Here is a 19,046-nt window from a genome sequence, read left to right as displayed (position 1 = left end):
CGGCAGATCATACCTGTACCCTGTTGGTCCATTTATCTCTATAAGACTGCTGAAGAGAAGCCACACGACATCTCCATCAGTTACATAAACCGAATGGAGTGGCAACAATCCATATGGGTCAAATGGGGTCCTAGATCTGGATTGGTGGGGGTTCCAGTGGTCAGAAATCCACCAATCATACAGTTAGTCCCTTTCTTGTGGATACCTCAGTATCATGTTTCACAATTTTAAGTATGTGTATAAATCTAGTTTTTAGGCTGCATAGATTTATACATATGTACAAATAAAGTTTTCTTCCATATTTACAACAATAATGACTAGAAAAAGAAAAGTGCTTTTAACTATATAGCTGCCAATCATGACTTTCTGAATAGTTGCAAATGAGCTTTATGACTATTCAGGAACAGCACTAGACAGGCTAATGTAAATGTTTGTTGTTAGTGCTGGTCATGTTGGTTTTCAGACTGTATGCAACTATATGTCTACATGTATAGGATATCAATTTTAGATCAGCAGGGGTCCGACTGTCAGAACCACACAGATCAGCTGTTTTCCAGTCCTCACACAAACTGCAGTTCTCATTCACCATACTTTTAATAGCTGCGTTTGTGTGTATTGTAGCAGCATCCCATAGAAAGTAGTGATAAGAAGGCGGATAAGCCCTTTAACATAGATTAACAATTCAATGGTTATATAGATCTTTTTGTGCAGTTATTGTTACGATCCTTCAGAATTGAACACTGCTCACAGGCTCACTTCCCTTTTGAAAGAGCGTTTATAGACTTCTACATAAATACAGACCTCTTCCATTTGTGCAGAAGAGACTTTTTATGGTCCTAAAATTGAGGATTATTCTGTTTTGTGATTGGATTCTGCTTTGGATCGTATGTATGTTTGGCAGTGAAAGTAATATTTTAATAACACAAATTTTTCATTTTTTAGTTTGAATTTGTTTTTATCTGAAATTGCTTAGAACTGAAGAAATTGTAGCAAAAAAGGAAGAGGAGTATTTTATAACATTGTTACGTAGTGCTGAGGCATTCTGTAGAAAATGTGGTCACATTAGATTAGCAAAGAACTTCTTCCTTAATAGTGTATTCACATTGCATGATCTGAATCAAGATGTGTTTTCACATCTTCTGTTTGTTAAAACTTATAGGGGCAAAAAAAGGGTAACAGCTAGTGTGTGTGTATATGTGTGTGTGTATATATATATATATATATATATATATATATATATATATATATATATATATATATATATATATATTATGCACACACACACACAGCTCTGGAATAAAAATGCGACCAATGCAAAATTTTCAGTTTCTCTGATTTTTCTCTTCATTGATATATTTTTGAGTAAAATGTACATTGTTCCTTTATTATATACACTACTGACAATATGTCTCCGACATTAAAGCAACAAATTTTGTATGTACCGTATTTGCAGTAAATGAGAAATCGTCAAAATAATAACAAAGAAGCAGCGCTGTCAGACCTTAATGCAAAGAAAACAAGTTCAATTAATATTGTGGGGACATATAATGTTAGGGTGACTGTAGGAGGATTATACTGGGTGGGGGTACATAGAATTTTTTTTCCTTATATACAATAGTTCCCCTTTAAAAGAGCCCTCCTTACAAATAAATTTCCTCCTCATAAGGGCCCGTTCATACGGAGATTACGGGCGCGTAATCTGGCACGTATACACATGTCAGTGTTTGCGCGCTGAAATCAGATTCCATTCATTTCATTGTTGGATTACGGGCATATAACGCGTAATTTTGTGCCCGCAACCCGACATCGAAATGAATGGAATCTGATTTCAGCGCACAAACTCTGGCACGTTTATACGTGCCAGATTGCGCGCCCGTAATCTCCGTGTGAACAGGCCCTAATAGTCCTCCCGTATCAATAATAGTTCCCCTATTTACTGATAATGATTGGGGGACTATTACTGATAAGAGGACTATTATTTATAGGAGTAATGACTGCCCTATTATTAAGGGTGCAATTAGCTGTGAACAGGACATATTATTTATAAGGGGGGACTACTATTTATAAGTGCAGGGTATGGGGCTAGTAGCTAGGAATTATACTATGTGGGGGCCATTTTAATTTGGGTGAGTCAGGTTTGTTTAAGTGATGGGGAATGGGGGGTACATATGAAACCTTTGCACTGGGCTCATCAATGTGTTATGGTATTCATTCTGAGTTGATAAAAGGAGTAGGGGGCTCTGGTCATGAGCAGAGATGAGAGTGATTACCAATAATCAGGTCTTTCTAGGGGACCTATCCTGTCTTGCATTATAGACATCCAATTGATTTGAATGGGTGCTGTGTGTTGTGTAATTGCTGCCAGACTTGGTAGGCATTGTGTCCAAAGGTGCCCATTAGATGGTCCTCAAATAACCATACTGATTTTAAAGGGACTAGCCAGTCATATAGTCTTATAGAGTGTATGGAGGTGGTAGACATTTAATGGAAGATTCTGGAGGAGAGACTGATCAGACAGGTTAGATTTCAACATATTCAGTCTTTTGACAGAGGAGGTAAGCTGCCTCCAGAGGTGTCTGGTAACCGTTTATACCCCAATTTTCATTGAGAACATATGCATGCTTTAATTGGCCTAGAGTTGCAAATTTATAGGGCTATCAGGAGGAATAGGTGCCAGCCAAATGAGCATTAGCCAACAGCTATATTGTTTTTGTTCTGTTTGTCTCTGCATTTGTCATTGCTTCATTAGATTGTAATGGCTTGTGCTCCCTATATTATTTACAACCCAATAAATGTGCTTCCTACATTACTATCACACCCGATGGTAATCTATTAAAAATAGTTTGAGTCGTCTTCGGATATGCTGAGTAGATGAATGAGATGATGTTGATTGCTAAATCCATATCTTGTTCAGCGAGAACCGTTGTAACATCGTCTTCTTTTCCTAAATGCATACATTTATTACTTTTATTACATTTTTTGTAGTGAAGATAAAAAAAAAAATCCAAGCCTTTTAAGTATGAGCAAAACCTTTGAGGTATAATATCTTCCATCATCCATATCAGATTGTCAGGTGTCTAACACCCGGGAACAACCAGCGATCCGCTGATGAGAGTGCAGTGATTTGGGTAGACACTGCAGCCACTTCACTGAATACCAAACACCACGCCATGCATTGTGTAGCTCCTGTTCTTGGTATTGCTACTGCCATTGTTGCTTTGAGCAGTGTTGCTTTGGGTGATGGACCACCACTGATCAGTTATTGATGAAGAATCCTAAGGGCTAGTTCACACATGGGCAAAGGGGAGTTTTTTGACAGCGGATTTCGCTTCAAAATTAGCCCCTTTACAATGGAGCCCTATGTGAACAGCTAGCTTTTTTTTTTCCGCTAGCTTTTTTTTCCCACTAGCTTTTTTTTTCTGCTAGTTATTTTTCAGCTAGCAGAAAAAAGAAGCGACATGACCTTTCTTCAGGCGTTTTCCGCCTGAAGAAAGCAATAGAAGTGAATGGGAGGCAAAAAACGCACGTTTTTTTTCTGCGCGTTTTTTTGCAAAAATAAGCGACGCGGTTTTTTGCAAAAAAACGCGCGGAAAAAAAACGCTAGCAGTTTTTTCAGCCCATTCACTCATATGGGAGGGGAAAACAGCCTGGCTTTTTTTTTTGGAAGCGGTTTTTACAAAAAAAAAGCTCCAAAAAAAGCTTGGCAATGTAAAAAAAAAAAAAGCTTCCTAATTAGGAAGCGGTTTTTTTCAGGACCAAAATAAGCCAGGAGGTTTTAACGTGTGAACTAGCCCTAAGGATTGGGCATCAAAAAGTCAGCATTAGACTTGCTACATGTGGCTTTAGCAGCAGGGAAAAAAAATGCTAAATACATGAAAGCGGGGTAAAAAAGAAGCAATACGAACCTCGCCTCTGCTGCTTCTGGTCCAATTCTTACTGGGTCTTTACTGGTCTCTACTTTCTGATCCCATGTTAAAGGAGTTGTGCAGGATTAGAAAACATGGCTGCTTTCTTCTTCCCAGGAAGTGACCTCATGTCCGTTGTTATACAGCAATGCTGCTGTTCCGTCCCATTAATTTTACTTATTAGATTTATATACAATCCTATAGAGATTTTCAATATGGTTGATCCTTGTGTGCAGAGTACAATAAAACCTTTCATGCCATTTTTAACATCAAATTTATCAGAAAAAGAACACAAAACTTTTTTCTCATTCTTATAAAAAGTTTTTCATGTCCTCAATACAAATATTTTGTGCTTTTTAGTGTAACCGTTGGACACAAAAATTAAGAGGGTGTTTGTAGCAGAATTTCAAAGTGCCTAGAGAGGATTATAAATGAATCTCAGGGTTTTCAGTGTAGTAGGCCTTTTTTTGTCCATAAGGTTAAGGGGATATTGCCACTCCTTAGGGAGAGACCACCATGTAGGTGTGTGGAGTCTTATTAAGCCATAGACGCTCCACTGTCAGAGATCATGGGAAGAATACGCAAATCCCTCTTCCATGATGTAAATAGGTAGACAGTGCCTCAGTCATACAGCCCAATAGAGGGCGCTCCCTTTAACATCATGCCCGACCTTCCCAGAGGCCTTTGCTGTAATGATGTGGGATTTTACCAATTACAGTCTCTCAGCCAAGGACAGCTGTTTCGATCTATTTGGATCTCTTCAGCCCGGCGTAGAGAAGACTGACTTGTCAGAGGTGAGAGGCTTCTAGACAGGGTTAAGGGGATATCGTCACTCCTTAGGGAGAGACCCCCATGTAGGTGTGTGGAGTCTTATTAAGCCATAGACGCTCCATAAGGACCTGCTGGTAATTTGGTGTCCCAAATATGTGCTAACACTAATACCTAGAGGCGAGTCTGACGTCTAATCATCAATCCATAAGGACATGCCTTTTGTATTTATTTATATAGCGCCAACGTAGAGTGCTGTAGAATATGTTCACGCTATATAAATAAAAATTATTATAATTATTATTGTGTTTCAAATTCACCTTACAGTTTCCCGTTAACAGAATTGTTAGCAGATTACATTATTTTATCTCAAAATACAATTTTAATTTGTTAGATTTACAGCTTGAGTCTGCAAGTCTCATTTCCCACTGTATACAAACATTATTAAAGGGTTTGTCCAGGATCTGAACATCTTTGATACTGATGACCTTTCCACAGGATAGATCACTAATATCAGATTGGTTAGAGCCCGACACCCAAACCCTGAGTGTACAGCTGGAAGAAGCCCTGCTCCTATTCAAGTAAAAAAATAAAAATGTTAAATGGGCTCTGTCATTGGAAAATCATGTGTATAGATAGTGATATGCCTGAATAGCCTGAAAAGAGCTCCCTGTTTTTTTTTTTTGTTGTTTTGTTTTGGTTTTTTTGGGTTTTTTTTACATATCGGTAAAACCGATATGCAAATGATGCTCACTGAGCATCCTGGGCATTCCTCAGGGTCAACGAACACCCCCCTGAGCGTCATTTTCTCGTGGAGAAGTGCCCGGCCGTACTGCACATGCGCAGCATGCTCCTGACTTCTATGGCTGACTTTTTTGGCAGTTTTCATGTTTAGTCTACCTTTCATCACTCAGTACTCTAAAATATTACACTATGGAGTATAAACCTACATATGACTGCTACTCTGCTATCCTTTGCTACCCTAAAATAATGTAACATTAACCTGTCGAGAGGTCGGCTTGTCCTTGAAGCTTTGTGATATGTATGTATTCTTTACACAAACTGCTCCAAATCCTAGATTTAGGGGACTATTCAGTATACGACAGAATTTGTGTATCTTTTTACACAGTTGTATTAATTTGCTCATTCTTGGGATCAGTCTATTCACAAGTGTCTCTGTAGAATCATTGGTTGGACATGTACTTAAAGAAGTACGCACGTATGTCACATCTTTACAGAAGGATCGTTGCTATCACATGTTTGAGAAGTATTGTGATACAGAAATCATAACTTTTCTGTTCTTTATGTGGTGTAACTAATACATTCAGATATTTCCTGGACAACTCCTTTTGTGTACGAAGTTGGTAAATCGACAGAAACATATGCATGTTCATTTATGCTGTGACATTTCTTCTGCACATGGTGTAGACACCATCTTATGCTTTTTATTTTCACTATAGCTAAGCGCTTTTTATGCTGTTTTGTTTGCTGCTTGTTTTGGGATGTATTTGTTGCTTTTTCTGTAGGACTACCGCTTACTCTACTGCTTCTGTTTGTGCTGCTTTTTTTGTCTTAAAGAAATCGGAGCTTTCTCTGCTCTTCCTCCTCCTCCTTCTCCTCCTCTTCCTTCTTCTCCTCCTCCTGCTCCTTCAGGCCGCTTCGCTACTCCTCCGCCAAAACCCCGGCGCTCCAAGAAAGGTCTGTGCCTCCTTGTGCTGTGCTTCTTTACATATACTTTCTATGAAACTGACCACCAGAAATGCCTCAGTAAAAATCTTGAGTGGACTTGTCTAGCTTTCTAGCTGAAGACTTGGTTTTGGTTTACGTCTAGTATTCACCTTGGGAACAAAGGTTAGCCATATACCTAATAAAGCTTTCAGCCAAATGCTTGTTAACCCAACACGCACCATTATTCTTTAATCTGGTATCTGCCATCCAAGAGGAGTTAGGACATGGGTGCTTGGCTGGTCCCATCAAAATCTGATGATAATAATGATCTAATGGGAGTGCCACCCTTTAGTAACTCTAAGGGTAAGTTCACACAGTGGAAACCTTTTCCGCCGTGTGATTTTTCTGCATGGCTAGCCGCAGTGGGGTGCATCAACATCCCACTCTTGATTAGGCCTGAATGATTGGACCTAACCAGGAGTAAATCTCCAGCCGCGGACGCCGCAGCTAATTCAGCCACGGAATCCGCGGGAAGATAAGCATGTCGCTTCTCTTTCCCGCTAGCTGAAAAAAAATCTCTAGCGGGGGGAAAAAAAATTCTTATTTTTTGCCAAAATCTGAATTGTATCCTCCTCCTTTGTCAAAAACAGCCACCAATATGGCCATATGAACGTATTCTTCTTGGGAACATCAATTGTGAGCTCGCTGCATTATTGGGATATCGGTTACATGAGAAAAAAAGTACAGATTTTGGCATGAAAATGGCTGTTGCTTAATTGCGTATCAATATGAGAAACGTATTAAGAGAAGGCCATCAGCGTGATGCCAGTGGTACAATTGTACCCAGTAACCAGCAGGACTGAATAGGAAACTCTTCCTGGTTCTGTGGAGACACGTGGCATGTCATGATCCCCCTGAGCCAGTTTTTTTTTTTTTTTGTCTTTCCAGCTTTCCAGTCTTTGTGCTTGGTTCCTTAAGGCCTGATAAGTGCTATTAAGACCCTTTTCTGCTTTTGTCTTTTCTCCATTGTCAGAAAGTCCAGGTACCTTTTTTATAACCTACTTCAGACTTTGTATCAGAGTGGTACTAGAATATCACATGTCCAAACACCAACTGGTTGTCTCTTATATGACAGCCAGCTACATGGAGCGGGGACTTTCTGGAATGGAAAAAAAATCCCCACATGGTACTCAAATGGAGTTGAGTGGAGATGAACAAGTACTATGCAGTGGAAAAGCGACTTTACACACACAGCTCTACTAGGGAATTTGAGAATGGCACATTCTTCTTATTTGGTCATATTTTTCCTAAAATATGTTAATTACCTTTTTCTTTATTTTCTCAGTGCAACGTTCATCTGCCCCTGAAGAGAATAATGCAGCAGGTAAATATTAGTGAGCTTATTACATATCCATAAGCCAATATTAGCATGTCCTCATGCATCAATACTGTCTCCCAAAAGTAACATCCTGATGTTTAGGCCTCTTGCAGACAATCATTTGCATTGTCAATGTGCTAGCCATGTTTTTCATGACTACCACATTGACACCGTTCATTTCTTACACACAACCATGTATTTTCATGGTCCTCTAATACATAATTTATAATACATTGTGACCCTCTGGTAAAATTAACCATATATCACCTGATCATATAGCATTTTATGTTACTAGTCATATTGAGTTATGACATTGGTCTTAAAACATTTGCTCTAAAATACATGATAAAAATAAGTTCCATAGCCAAGTATGTGGCTAGATTATCTCAATTAAACCATCAACATTATTCTGGAATTCATCTGTCCATTTGTGGCTTTAATAGTCTCCATTATTCTGCTAATCCTTTCTATTAGAGTGTGCTTTTCAGATCATCCTAAAGCAGTTTTATGGGGTTGAGGTCCTCTCTGCAGACCTTGCAAGTTCCTCACAAAACTAACAAATAAAAAAAAAAACAGAAGCAGACTATTTTGAAGCAGCTAGCACAGAAAGCTCACTGTTCTCTAGATTGTAACGGTATGCTATAGTGTTAAGATTTTCGTTATTTGGACCAAAACGGCCAGAATTATGAATGACGAGCGTATACATCAGTTGTACTTTACCTATACTGTACCCCTCTCCAGTTGTGTTAAATATCTTGTATTTGCCGGTGAGACTTGTGTCCACTGTTAAATATCCGTACCTGGCCTTGAAATTGTGGGATAGACTTGTGTCACGTGTTGTAGGCCTTATCCACAATAGGAAGAAGTCAGCTTGTTATAAATCAGTGTAGAGGTTTATTAATATCTTGAAGGAAAACACAGGAACAGGGAAAATGTCCAAATAACACAAATATCAGTCAATTGTCAATAGCTTACATCTTCAGAGAAGTTACATCATCTGGATATCTTGTAGTTACAGCTTGGTTCATGCTTGTCATCTGGTCTGGTCATCTGGGATATTCACAACATCTTGTCCAGGATGACAGAGAGGGATGGCAGACAGACCTGCCATAGATTCCCCATGGATCCCCCCCATGGATGACGACGACGACGTGTGTGTCTGTCACTCATTTATGTTCATGAGAGTGGGTGTTACCTTCCATCTTGTAGCTATGTAAGGAGATTTCTAAAATGGTGTACTCTAACCGCACCCATGTACCCAAAATACAACAGATATGATGTCAGTAGAGTGTTAACCCCATGTCTGCTAGAGAATATTGTAAATATATAATATTTAACAAGTTGACACTTGTCATTTCGACTAGGACTCAATCCATAAATCTCCCAGTTTAGTTTTTGTGCTGCTGTGACTTTTAGAAGAGGTTATATACTGTGCAATGGTCATTATAACTGAACAGAATTTTTTTTTCTATGGGCTTCAATTTGATTCTGTGAGCTTGTGTGCTTCATAGCAGAACTGCTGAGCTGTGACTATAGTCATATTTGCAGCTCACTTGATAAGAGAACCTTGTTGCAAGACTATGGAGATCTAACCAGCTTGCCTTCATATCAGGCCCATTAAAATTAGAATTAGCAAACAGGACTCCAAATATTCCATCTTATTATTTGCAGTTTAAAGACTTCGGGCCTTTATGGTAATATCCCAGACGTCACATGACTGGGACATTACCATAAAGGCCCGAAACCTGCTAGGAGTCACACCGGATACAGGAGAGGTGAGTTAGTAACAATGTTTATTAAGTTTCTTCACCTCCCCTGGGGTTCTGATTATTATTATACTTTGTGGTCTGAAAAGACGCTGGAGTATAATAGCAGCAGTAGTTGTTGGGGTTCACGAGCCTGGGCCTGCTCTCAGCTGCTTCTGCTCCCCCTTTTTGCATCCTATAGCAAAAGGGAAAGCGGGGGACGATCATGAGCAGGACTGGGCAGTAGGTAGGGAAATAGGCCATTACCTGCTAATAAAAAGTATCCACTCACCTACCTTGTGATCCCACCTCCGCCTCCTCTTCTTTACCCAGCTCCGCATTAGATGTCTGCTGGGTGCGTGATGACCTCTTATCATCGCCGCATGCGCTGATTCGCAGAGGTCTAAGCCAGCCCAAGACAGGTCCTCTCAGTTTTGTTTTCAGAGCGGCCTGTATTGGGCTACTTTAGAAAAAAAAAAGGTCAAATTGCCGCCTTCTCCGAAAGTGCCACCTGAGGCAGCCGCCTCACCTCGCCTCATTGGTGTGTCCCCCCTTGGTGGAGGGGCACTCATTTGTTTTCATGCAGTTGTTTATTCTCCCTTCTCATATCACTACTATGTATTGTGTCTTCTTATATGGAAGTCATTTGGACACAGTTTTCTAAAATCATACACCGTCAAACTATATTTCATGCAGGTGTAATCAGCTTTGGGAAAATATATAAAATGCTTGCAGAACATCAAGATGGCTATTTTTTTTTGAGTTTTGTGTAACTTCATTTGTGGCTATGTGGGTCTCTGTGTTTTTTTTATTTTTTATTTTATTTTGTGAAATATTAATTAATGAATTTCTGTTAATAGGAATACAGCCGAAGGCCAGCAAATCTGATCTGAGCAACTCCATGTCAATGGTCGCTATATTCGACTATAACCCGAAAGAAAGTTCTCCAAACCTTGATGTTGAGGTACATTTTTCAAAACTGTAGTAACATTTGGAAACGTTTTGCCCTTGGTTCACGGCCCCATACATGGACCTGTAATAATACATAGGCATGTGTATGTGGCCATTCGATTATAATGGGTGCTAGCCGTGAAAACCGCAGCTCGCACACTTTTGTGTGCATGGAAATAAGAATGAGCGTTTTGCTGTGGCTTATAGCATATCTTTAACAAATAATGTGATGTGTTATTTGTACGCTACTTCAGAATTGGCAGTAGTTTTACATGAGATATTAAATCTTAGAATTTGTTCATGTTTTATTTGTTAGTTTGGGGTTTTTGTCTGTTTGTTTTTTTTACAGGCAGAGCTGAGTTTTACTGCAGGAGATGTCATCACAGTATTCGGACCAATGGATGAAGATGGATTTTACTATGTGAGCTATATTATACATGACTTATAAAGTTTGTGTTGTATTGTGTGTTGCTAAAATGTATAAGAAGCATTTCAGAACCATGCCACATGCAAACACATAGACCTCAGATTGCTTAGATAGGTGTATAACATTTCCAGTATATAGTGGAAACGTGAGCACAATATATTTTAATAGCATGTAATTAAATAAAGATTATATAAGACTGGGAAATTCAGCAGTATAATTTGCTGAAACTTGTCATGACAAAAAAAGCTGCTGGATTTGTCCATGTGCCCCTAGCCTAAGGGTATGTTTGTTCACAAAGCATCTTATTGATGCAGGTTTTTGTGCTTTTCATGCTGCCTCCCTTTCCATTGAGAAACTCAAGCATAGTTTCTACATCATAGGCTAAAAAAAACTGTATATCCGATCTTGATTAGAGATGAGCGAACAGTGTTCTATCGAACACATGTTCGATCGGATATCAGGGTGTTCGCCATGTTCGAATCGAATCGAACACCACGTGGTAAAGTGCGCCAAAATTCGATTCCCCTCCCACCTTCCCTGGCGCCTTTTTTGCACCAATAACAGCGCAGGGGAGGTGGGACAGGAACTACGACACTGGGGGCATTGAAAAAAATTGGAAAAAGTCATTGGCTGCCGAAATCAGGTGACCTCCATTTTAGACGAATAGTGGATTTCAAATCCGGGTCATATGAGAATGTGAACTTTGTGACTATGAGACAGGGATAGCTGTACAGGCAGGGATAGCTAGGGATAACCTTTATTTAGGGGGGAATGTTATTAAAAATAACTTTTTGGGGCTCTATCGGGTGTGTAATTGTGATTTTTGTGAGATAAACTTTTTCCCATAGGGATGCATTGGCCAGCGCTGATTGGCCGAATTCCGTACTCTGGCCAATCAGTGCTGGCCAATGCATTCTATTAGCTTGATGAAGCAGAGTGTGCACAAGGGTTCAAGCGCACCCTCGGCTCTGATGTAGCAGAGCCGAGGCTGCACAAGGGTTCAAGCGCACCCTCGGCTCTGATGTAGGAGAGCCGAGGGTGCACTTGAACCCTTGTGCACCCTCAGCTCTGCTACATCAGAGCCGAGGGTGCGCTTGAACCCTTGTGCACACTCTGCTTCATCAAGCTAATAGAATGCATTGGCCAGCGCTGATTGGCCAATGTATTCTATTAGCCTGATGAAGTAGAGCTGAATGTGTGTGCTAAGCACACACATTCAGCTCTACTTCATCGGGCTAATAGAATGCATTGGCCAGCGCTGATTGGCCAGAGTACGGAACTCGACCAATCAGCGCTGGCTCTGCTGGAGGAGGCGGAGTCTAAGATCGCTCCACACCAGTCTCCATTCAGGTCCGACCTTAGACTCCGCCTCCTCCGGCAGAGCCAGCGCTGATTGGCCGAAGGCTGGCCAATGCATTCCTATGCGAATGCAGAGACTTAGCAGTGCTGAGTCAGTTTTGCTCAACTACACATCTGATGCACACTCGGCACTGCTACATCAGATGTAGCAATCTGATGTAGCAGAGCCGAGGGTGCACTAGAACCCCTGTGCAAACTCAGTTCACGCTAATAGAATGCATTGGCCAGCGCTGATTGGCCAATGCATTCTATTAGCCCGATGAAGTAGAGCTGAATGTGTGTGCTAAGCACACACATTCAGCACTGCTTCATCACGCCAATACAATGCATTAGCCAGTGCTGATTGGCCAGAGTACGGAATTCGGCCAATCAGCGCTGGCTCTGCTGGAGGAGGCGGAGTCTAAGGTCGGACCTGAATGGAGACTGGTGTGGAGCGATCTTAGACTCCGCCTCCTCCAGCAGAGCCAGCGCTGATTGGTCGAGTTCCGTACTCTGGCCAATCAGCGCTGGCCAATGCATTCTATTAGCCCGATGAAGTAGAGCTGAATGTGTGTGCTTAGCACACACATTCAGCTCTACTTCATCAGGCTAATAGAATACATTGGCCAATCAGCGCTGGCCAATGCATTCTATTAGCTTGATGAAGCAGAGTGTGCACAAGGGTTCAAGCGCACCCTCGGCTCTGATGTAGCAGAGCTGAGGGTGCACAAGGGTTCAAGTGCACCCTCGGCTCTCCTACATCAGAGCCGAGGGTGCGCTTGAACCCTTGTGCAGCCTCGGCTCTGCTACATCAGAGCCGAGGGTGCGCTTGAACCCTTGTGCACACTCTGCTTCATCAAGCTAATAGAATGCATTGGCCAGCACTGATTGGCCAGAGTACGGAATTCGGCCAATCAGCGCTGGCCAATGCATTCTATTAGCCCGATGAAGTAGAGCTGAATGTGTGTGCTAAGCACACACATTCAGCACTGCTTCATCACGCCAATACAATGCATTAGCCAGTGCTGATTGGCCAGAGTACGGAATTCGGCCAATCAGCGCTGGCTCTGCTGGAGGAGGCGGAGTCTAAGATCGCTCCACACCAGTCTCCATTCAGGTCCGACCTTAGACTCCGCCTCCTCCAGCAGAGCCAGCGCTGATTGGCCGAATTCCGTACTCTGGCCAATCAGCACTGGCTAATGCATTGTATTGGCTTGATGAAGCAGTGCTGAATGTGTGTGCTTAGCACACACATTCAGCTCTACTTCATCGGGCTAATAGAATGCATTGGCCAATCAGCGCTGGCCAATGCATTCTATTAGCGTGAACTGAGTTTGCACAGGGGTTCTAGTGCACCCTCGGCTCTGCTACATCAGATTGCTACATCTGATGTAGCAGTGCCGAGTGTGCATCAGATGTGTAGTTGAGCAAAACTGACTCAGCACTGCTAAGTCTGCATTCGCATAGGAATGCATTGGCCAGCCTTCGGCCAATCAGCGCTGGCTCTGCCGGAGGAGGCGGAGTCTAAGGTCGGACCTGAATGGAGACTGGTGTGGAGCGATCTTAGACTCCGCCTCCTCCAGCAGAGCCAGCGCTGATTGGCCGAATTCCGTACTCTGGCCAATCAGCACTGGCTAATGCATTGTATTGGCGTGATGAAGCAGTGCTGAATGAGTGTGCTTAACACACACATTCAGCTCTACTTCATCGGGCTAATAGAATGCATTGGCCAATCAGCGCTGGCCAATGCATTCTATTAGCGTGAACTGAGTTTGCACAGGGGTTCTAGTGCACCCTCGGCTCTGCTACATCAGATTGCTACATCTGATGTAGCAGTGCCGAGTGTGCATCAGATGTGTAGTTGAGCAAAACTGACTCAGCACTGCTAAGTCTGCATTCGCATAGGAATGCATTGGCCAGCCTTCGGCCAATCAGCGCTGGCTCTGCCGGAGGAGGCGGAGTCTAAGGTCGGACCTGAATGGAGACTGGTGTGGAGCTATCTTAGACTCCGCCTCCTCCAGCAGAGCCAGCGCTGATTGGTCGAGTTCCGTACTCTGGCCAATCAGCACTGGCCAATGCATTTCTATGGGGAAAAGTTAGCTTGCGAAAATCGCAAACTGACATGGATTTCCTTGAAATAAAGTGACTTTTATGCCCCCTACATGCTTCCCCTGCTGTCCCAGTGTCATTCCAGGGTGTTGGTATCATTTCCTGGGGTGTCATAGTGGACTTGGTGACCCTCCAGACACGAATTTGGGTTTCCCCCTTAACGAGTTTATGTTCCCCATAGACTATAATGGGGTTCGAAACCCATTCGAACACTCGAACAGTGAGCGGCTGTTCGAATCGAATTTCGAACCTCGAACATTTTAGTGTTCGCTCATCTCTAATCTTGATACCTTTTCAGCTGTGAAACTGCAGCTACTGACCGATGGGGATTAACCCCATTGAATGTGGTTATATCTACATGTGGACCCACCGAAGATAACCCAGCTTTCCTTTCTGCTCTGCATTTCACTGCAAATACACTTCAGATTTTTCCCACATGTGTTTGATTCCTGTGAACATGTCCTTTTACATTACAAGATTATGGGGCCAGTTACCAGGAATGAGCACTTATAGGAATTTGTTCAAGCAAACTACCGTATTTTTCGGACTTTAAGATGCACCTAGATTTTAGAGGAGGAAAATAGGAAAAAAATTTGCAGCAAAAAATGGTAAAATATTTAATACATGGGAGTTGTAGTGTTGCCCTGCAGCTGTACGGGGATGTATAGAGCGTTTTTTTGCGGGGCCAGATGTACTTTTTAGTTATACCCTTTTGGGAAATGTCTATTGCTTAGATCACCTTTTAGTTAAAGCATAGGCAAAAAGTTGTGTAACAGCTGAACATGATTCAGAAGATTATTTTTAGAAGCATCTTGTATGTCATTAATAATTATCACTCCTCTGAACAGGGGGAACTTAATGGTCGCAGGGGACTGGTGCCATCCAACTACTTAGAGGTCTCACAAACTCAAATCGCAGAGTCAAAATGTCCAGAAGTGGCCAATAAAAAAGGCGAAAAAGAGGTAAGAATTCCCTCTGGTGACCTGTAAGAATGCAGTTAGATTATGTAATGCAGGAATACATTAGTTGGCTGAGGAGATGTGTAGTAATGACAATGTGTCATACGTAAACGTCTGCTAAAAGTATTGGAAATAATATGTTTTAAAACCTCGAAAGTTATGATCGTATTTCAAGGACAAATGGGGCAGATTCTACCATGTTATTGTGTCCCACCTAAATCTGCAGCATTTGTTCTTGGTGTCATCGTGCTGCTTTCAGTATAATTGATGTTATCTTTTTGTCTGTGCCTGTATGTATCATTCTTGGGATCAACAGAGGTTGAGAAGAAGAACCAAGTGATAGATTTAGACAGAAAGGGACAGACAGACATGTAAGTGAGAACGCCTTTCCTAGCAAAAGTAGAAAACCTATTTTGTACTCCTTTCCCATTTTTTCTGTAGATGTCATAGTTCTGCTTATGTTTTAAGTGTCCTGATGTTATAACACAGCACAATAGTTACAAAAAATGTACTCAAAAGGGTATTTCCCTGTCCACTGGAAAAGTAATTGGTGCTATATCAGTATGGGTCCGATCAATGGGACACCAATCATTCACCATAACAGGGGTCCTGTGTCCCTTGCCCCCTCCACCCTCTCCCTTGCTCAATTGGCATTCCATTAAGACTGGGAACATGTGACCCTTGTTGTGGCGATCAGTAGGAGTCCCAACTAATCTAGCAGTTATCACCTATTTAGTGGATTATCATAAGGCTCCTTTTAAAGGGATTCTACCATTAAAAATCAATTTTTTTTCTCGTTAAGACGTCGGAATAGCCTTAAGACAGGCTTTTCGTCTCCTACCTTTAGAAGTCCTCTCTGGCCTGCAGTTCAGTAGAAATCCCGGCTTTTACCCGTATGCAAATTAGTTCTCTCACAGCACGGGGGGCGGGCCCCAGCACTCAAACAGCACTGGGGGCGTCCCCAATGCTGCAAGAGAACTCTCTCCAGTGCCGCCTCAATCTTCGTCAGTAGCGTCTTCTCATCCTCTTCTTCCGGTTCAGGTTTCCGACTTCTAGGCCTCAGGTAAAGCAGACTGCGCATGTCCACAGGCCTCGAGAAAATGTCCGCTTGCACAGTATTGTAAGCAGCCATTTTCTCGTGGCCTGTGGGCATGCGCAGTCTGCTCTACCTGAGGCCTACAAGTCGGAAACCTGAACCGGAAGAAGAGGATGAAGAAGATGCTGCTGACGAAGATGGAGGCAGCGCTGTAGGGAGTTCTCTCGCAGCATTGGGGACACCCCCAGTGCTGTTTGAGCGCTGGGGCCCGCCCCCAGTGCTGCGAGAAAACTCATTTGCATACCGGTAAAAACCGGTATTTCTACCGAACGGCGGTCCGGAGAGGACTTCTAAATGTAGGAGACGAATAGCCTTTCTTAAGGCTATTCCGACATCTTAACGAGAAAAAATTGATTTTTAATGGTAGAATCCTTTTAAGCTAAATCTGGTCAGTAGCTCCTTAACTGTCAGCAGGATGGTACCGGTGTAACCTTGTAGTTTATCGCTTCTCAGCAATGGTGCTTGGAGAAGTAAGTTTTTTAATTTTGCGTTTTGGTATTTAGAAAAGATTTCTAATTTTATTTATTTATTTGACAATAGTAAAAAAAAAAAAACACTATGAAATGCTACAAAAAAATTGTGTTCTGGTATAATTTTCATTATTTAGTTCAACGTAGACATCCACCTAGAGCACATACAATAAAAGTATGTCATTTTGTCTTTAGAATTTCTTAGTACCAGCATTGCTTCTAGAATACTTCTGCACAACCTCTTTTATACTAATTTGTCCGTCTGCTCTTTTCTTTGTAGTTTAGTTTTAGCGCAGCCATTGACCAGCCAAACTCTCTTCCCAACCAACCCAGTGAGCAAGCTGTCAAATCAAAGGAGAATTCTGAAAAAGCAGATTTACATCAAGGAATCGCCTCCACAAAGAAAAAAAAAAGCTTCTTCTCTAAAGGAAGAAAACTCTTTAAAAAGCTAGGGTCCTCCGGAAAGAACTTGTAAATATGGCCTGGCGTGTCCAAGCTGTCATACAGCAATAATATCACTTCACGATGTGGAAGCAGCGATAAACTTATGTCTGCCACTGTCCATTTGTTGGCCTGTCTGGTATTGGTCAGCATTGCCACTTGTAAATAGTATTTATTGGTAAATGGCTTGTGAGACGTTTCTTGGTGTCTGTGACAGCAAGAGATCACTATGAATGTACATGGATGGTGTCTGAATTCGTTGTGAGAACAGGAAACAGATTGTAAGCACTGATACACTACGAGCTACAAAAGGGAACCAGAAGCCTGGATTCTGCAATCTTTTCTGTGCTATATACTTAAGTGGCTCCCAGGGCTCATACCATGTGCACTTGATAAGTGACTATGTCTTTTAGGACCATAAGGAATGTTTGCACTTTGTTTTCTCCCTAACTTTTATGCCACGTCTTGGGAAATGCTGGGTAGAAAGTATTCTTTCTGCCATAAACGCTCCCTCCAATACGGGAGAGAATAAACGCCAAAATAGCGACCTCGGCGAGACTTGATAGCGCTTACTCGTTTTCAAGGAAAATAGCTTTGTTATGTCGTGTGCATGTTGGAAAAACTGAATGTTCCTTTGCCTTATTTTAATGGTTAATTTTGTTTTTTTTTGTTTTTTTTTTTAACTTGTTTACAAAACTCCTATCTGCTCCGAACAGACAATGGCGTTGTTGGTTTAATGCCAGAGTGATGTATTCATAGCCACGTGGAGAGCATCGTATTCCATCTTTCCTGCCGTTCTTCTCCTCTCCCCACATCAGAGCCATTACTGTGTACTTGTAACCAGCATTTTGTACCACAAGGCCAGCACTTTGATGCTTTCTGTGTTCATGTTATTTATTTTGCATGTTTCAAGCGGAAAAGAAGTTGCATTTTGTTTTGAAGGTTTGGGTCAACGCCCATGAATTGTTTGAAAACTTTAAGTGACGCCTATTGGTGTTGCAACATGTTCATTGTTTACAAACGCAAATACATTTTAATATAATAAAGTATATTTTCATTATCTTGGTCTTTTCTCTTGGTTTCCTCCATAATCGTTTCCTTCCAGTCGCATGCATTTACAGGTAATATCTTGTGAGTTATGTAGAAGAGAAGTGGTGGGGCAACTTCTGGGGTGGGGTAGGGTACAAACTTTTCAGTCTTAAAATGCACCAGATTTATGACAGTGGATAATGCTAGATCATAAATGTGTTGCATCTGTAGACTGTCTACTCTATGTTTATACCACCTATTACTTGCTTTAGTTTGTGACAGAATTTTGCACATTGTCGCTGCACAAGCCACATCTCTTTGAAACAGTGCCACAGAAGGATGGATGGATGGATGGATGGATGGATAGATGGATAGATGGATAGATGGATAGATGGATAGATGGATAGATGGATAGATGGATAGATAGATAGATAGATAGATAGATAGATAGATAGATAGATAGATAGATAGATAGATAGATAAGGATTGGATATAATTCTTGTATAGTTCAGTGGATCCATAGTTGGCTGATAAATAGAATCTGAGTGTTGTTAATGGTTACATTCTGAGGACTGACAAGGGGAGAACCTCAGGGGTCTGTCCTTGGTCCTATTCTTTTTAAAATTTTTGTAGGTGACCAAGGAAAAGGTTTGGTACAGGTTTGACACAAACATATGTAATAGGGTTACATATGGCTACTATTTGATCAAATTACCACTGGGTTTCAGCTATATGAGCGGACGCCATATTTAAAGACCTGAC

The 19,046-nt window shown here is 41.6% G+C and overlaps 1 protein-coding gene across 5 annotated transcripts in view; it reads left to right on the top strand.

Annotated features, from left to right (window-relative positions):
* Positions 1–17,939, top strand: part of TSPOAP1 (TSPO associated protein 1) — a 114,454-nt gene extending 96,515 nt beyond the window's left edge. For 3 of the 5 annotated variants that reach the window (XM_075263879.1, XM_075263883.1, XM_075263878.1), the window contains 6 exons: positions 6,252–6,371; positions 7,687–7,725; positions 10,325–10,428; positions 10,765–10,836; positions 15,138–15,251; positions 17,095–17,939. In XM_075263879.1, coding sequence (XP_075119980.1) covers positions 6,252–6,371; positions 7,687–7,725; positions 10,325–10,428; positions 10,765–10,836; positions 15,138–15,251; positions 17,095–17,289 — 644 coding nt within the window. In that variant the 3' untranslated portion in view covers positions 17,290–17,939. Of the gene's footprint in view, positions 1–6,251; positions 6,372–7,686; positions 7,726–10,324; positions 10,429–10,764; positions 10,837–15,137; positions 15,252–15,564; positions 15,620–17,094 lie in introns of all 5 variants that reach the window. The other 2 variants (XM_075263882.1, XM_075263880.1) reach the window with 2 other exon arrangements.
* Positions 17,940–19,046: the final 1,107 nt, after the last annotated feature.

This window comes from Leptodactylus fuscus, chromosome 2, assembly GCF_031893055.1.
Source record: "Leptodactylus fuscus isolate aLepFus1 chromosome 2, aLepFus1.hap2, whole genome shotgun sequence".
Lineage (NCBI taxonomy): Eukaryota > Metazoa > Chordata > Amphibia > Anura > Leptodactylidae > Leptodactylus > Leptodactylus fuscus.
The sequence above is the reverse complement of the archived record's forward strand: the minus strand, read 5'-3'. Positions and strand labels throughout refer to the sequence as shown.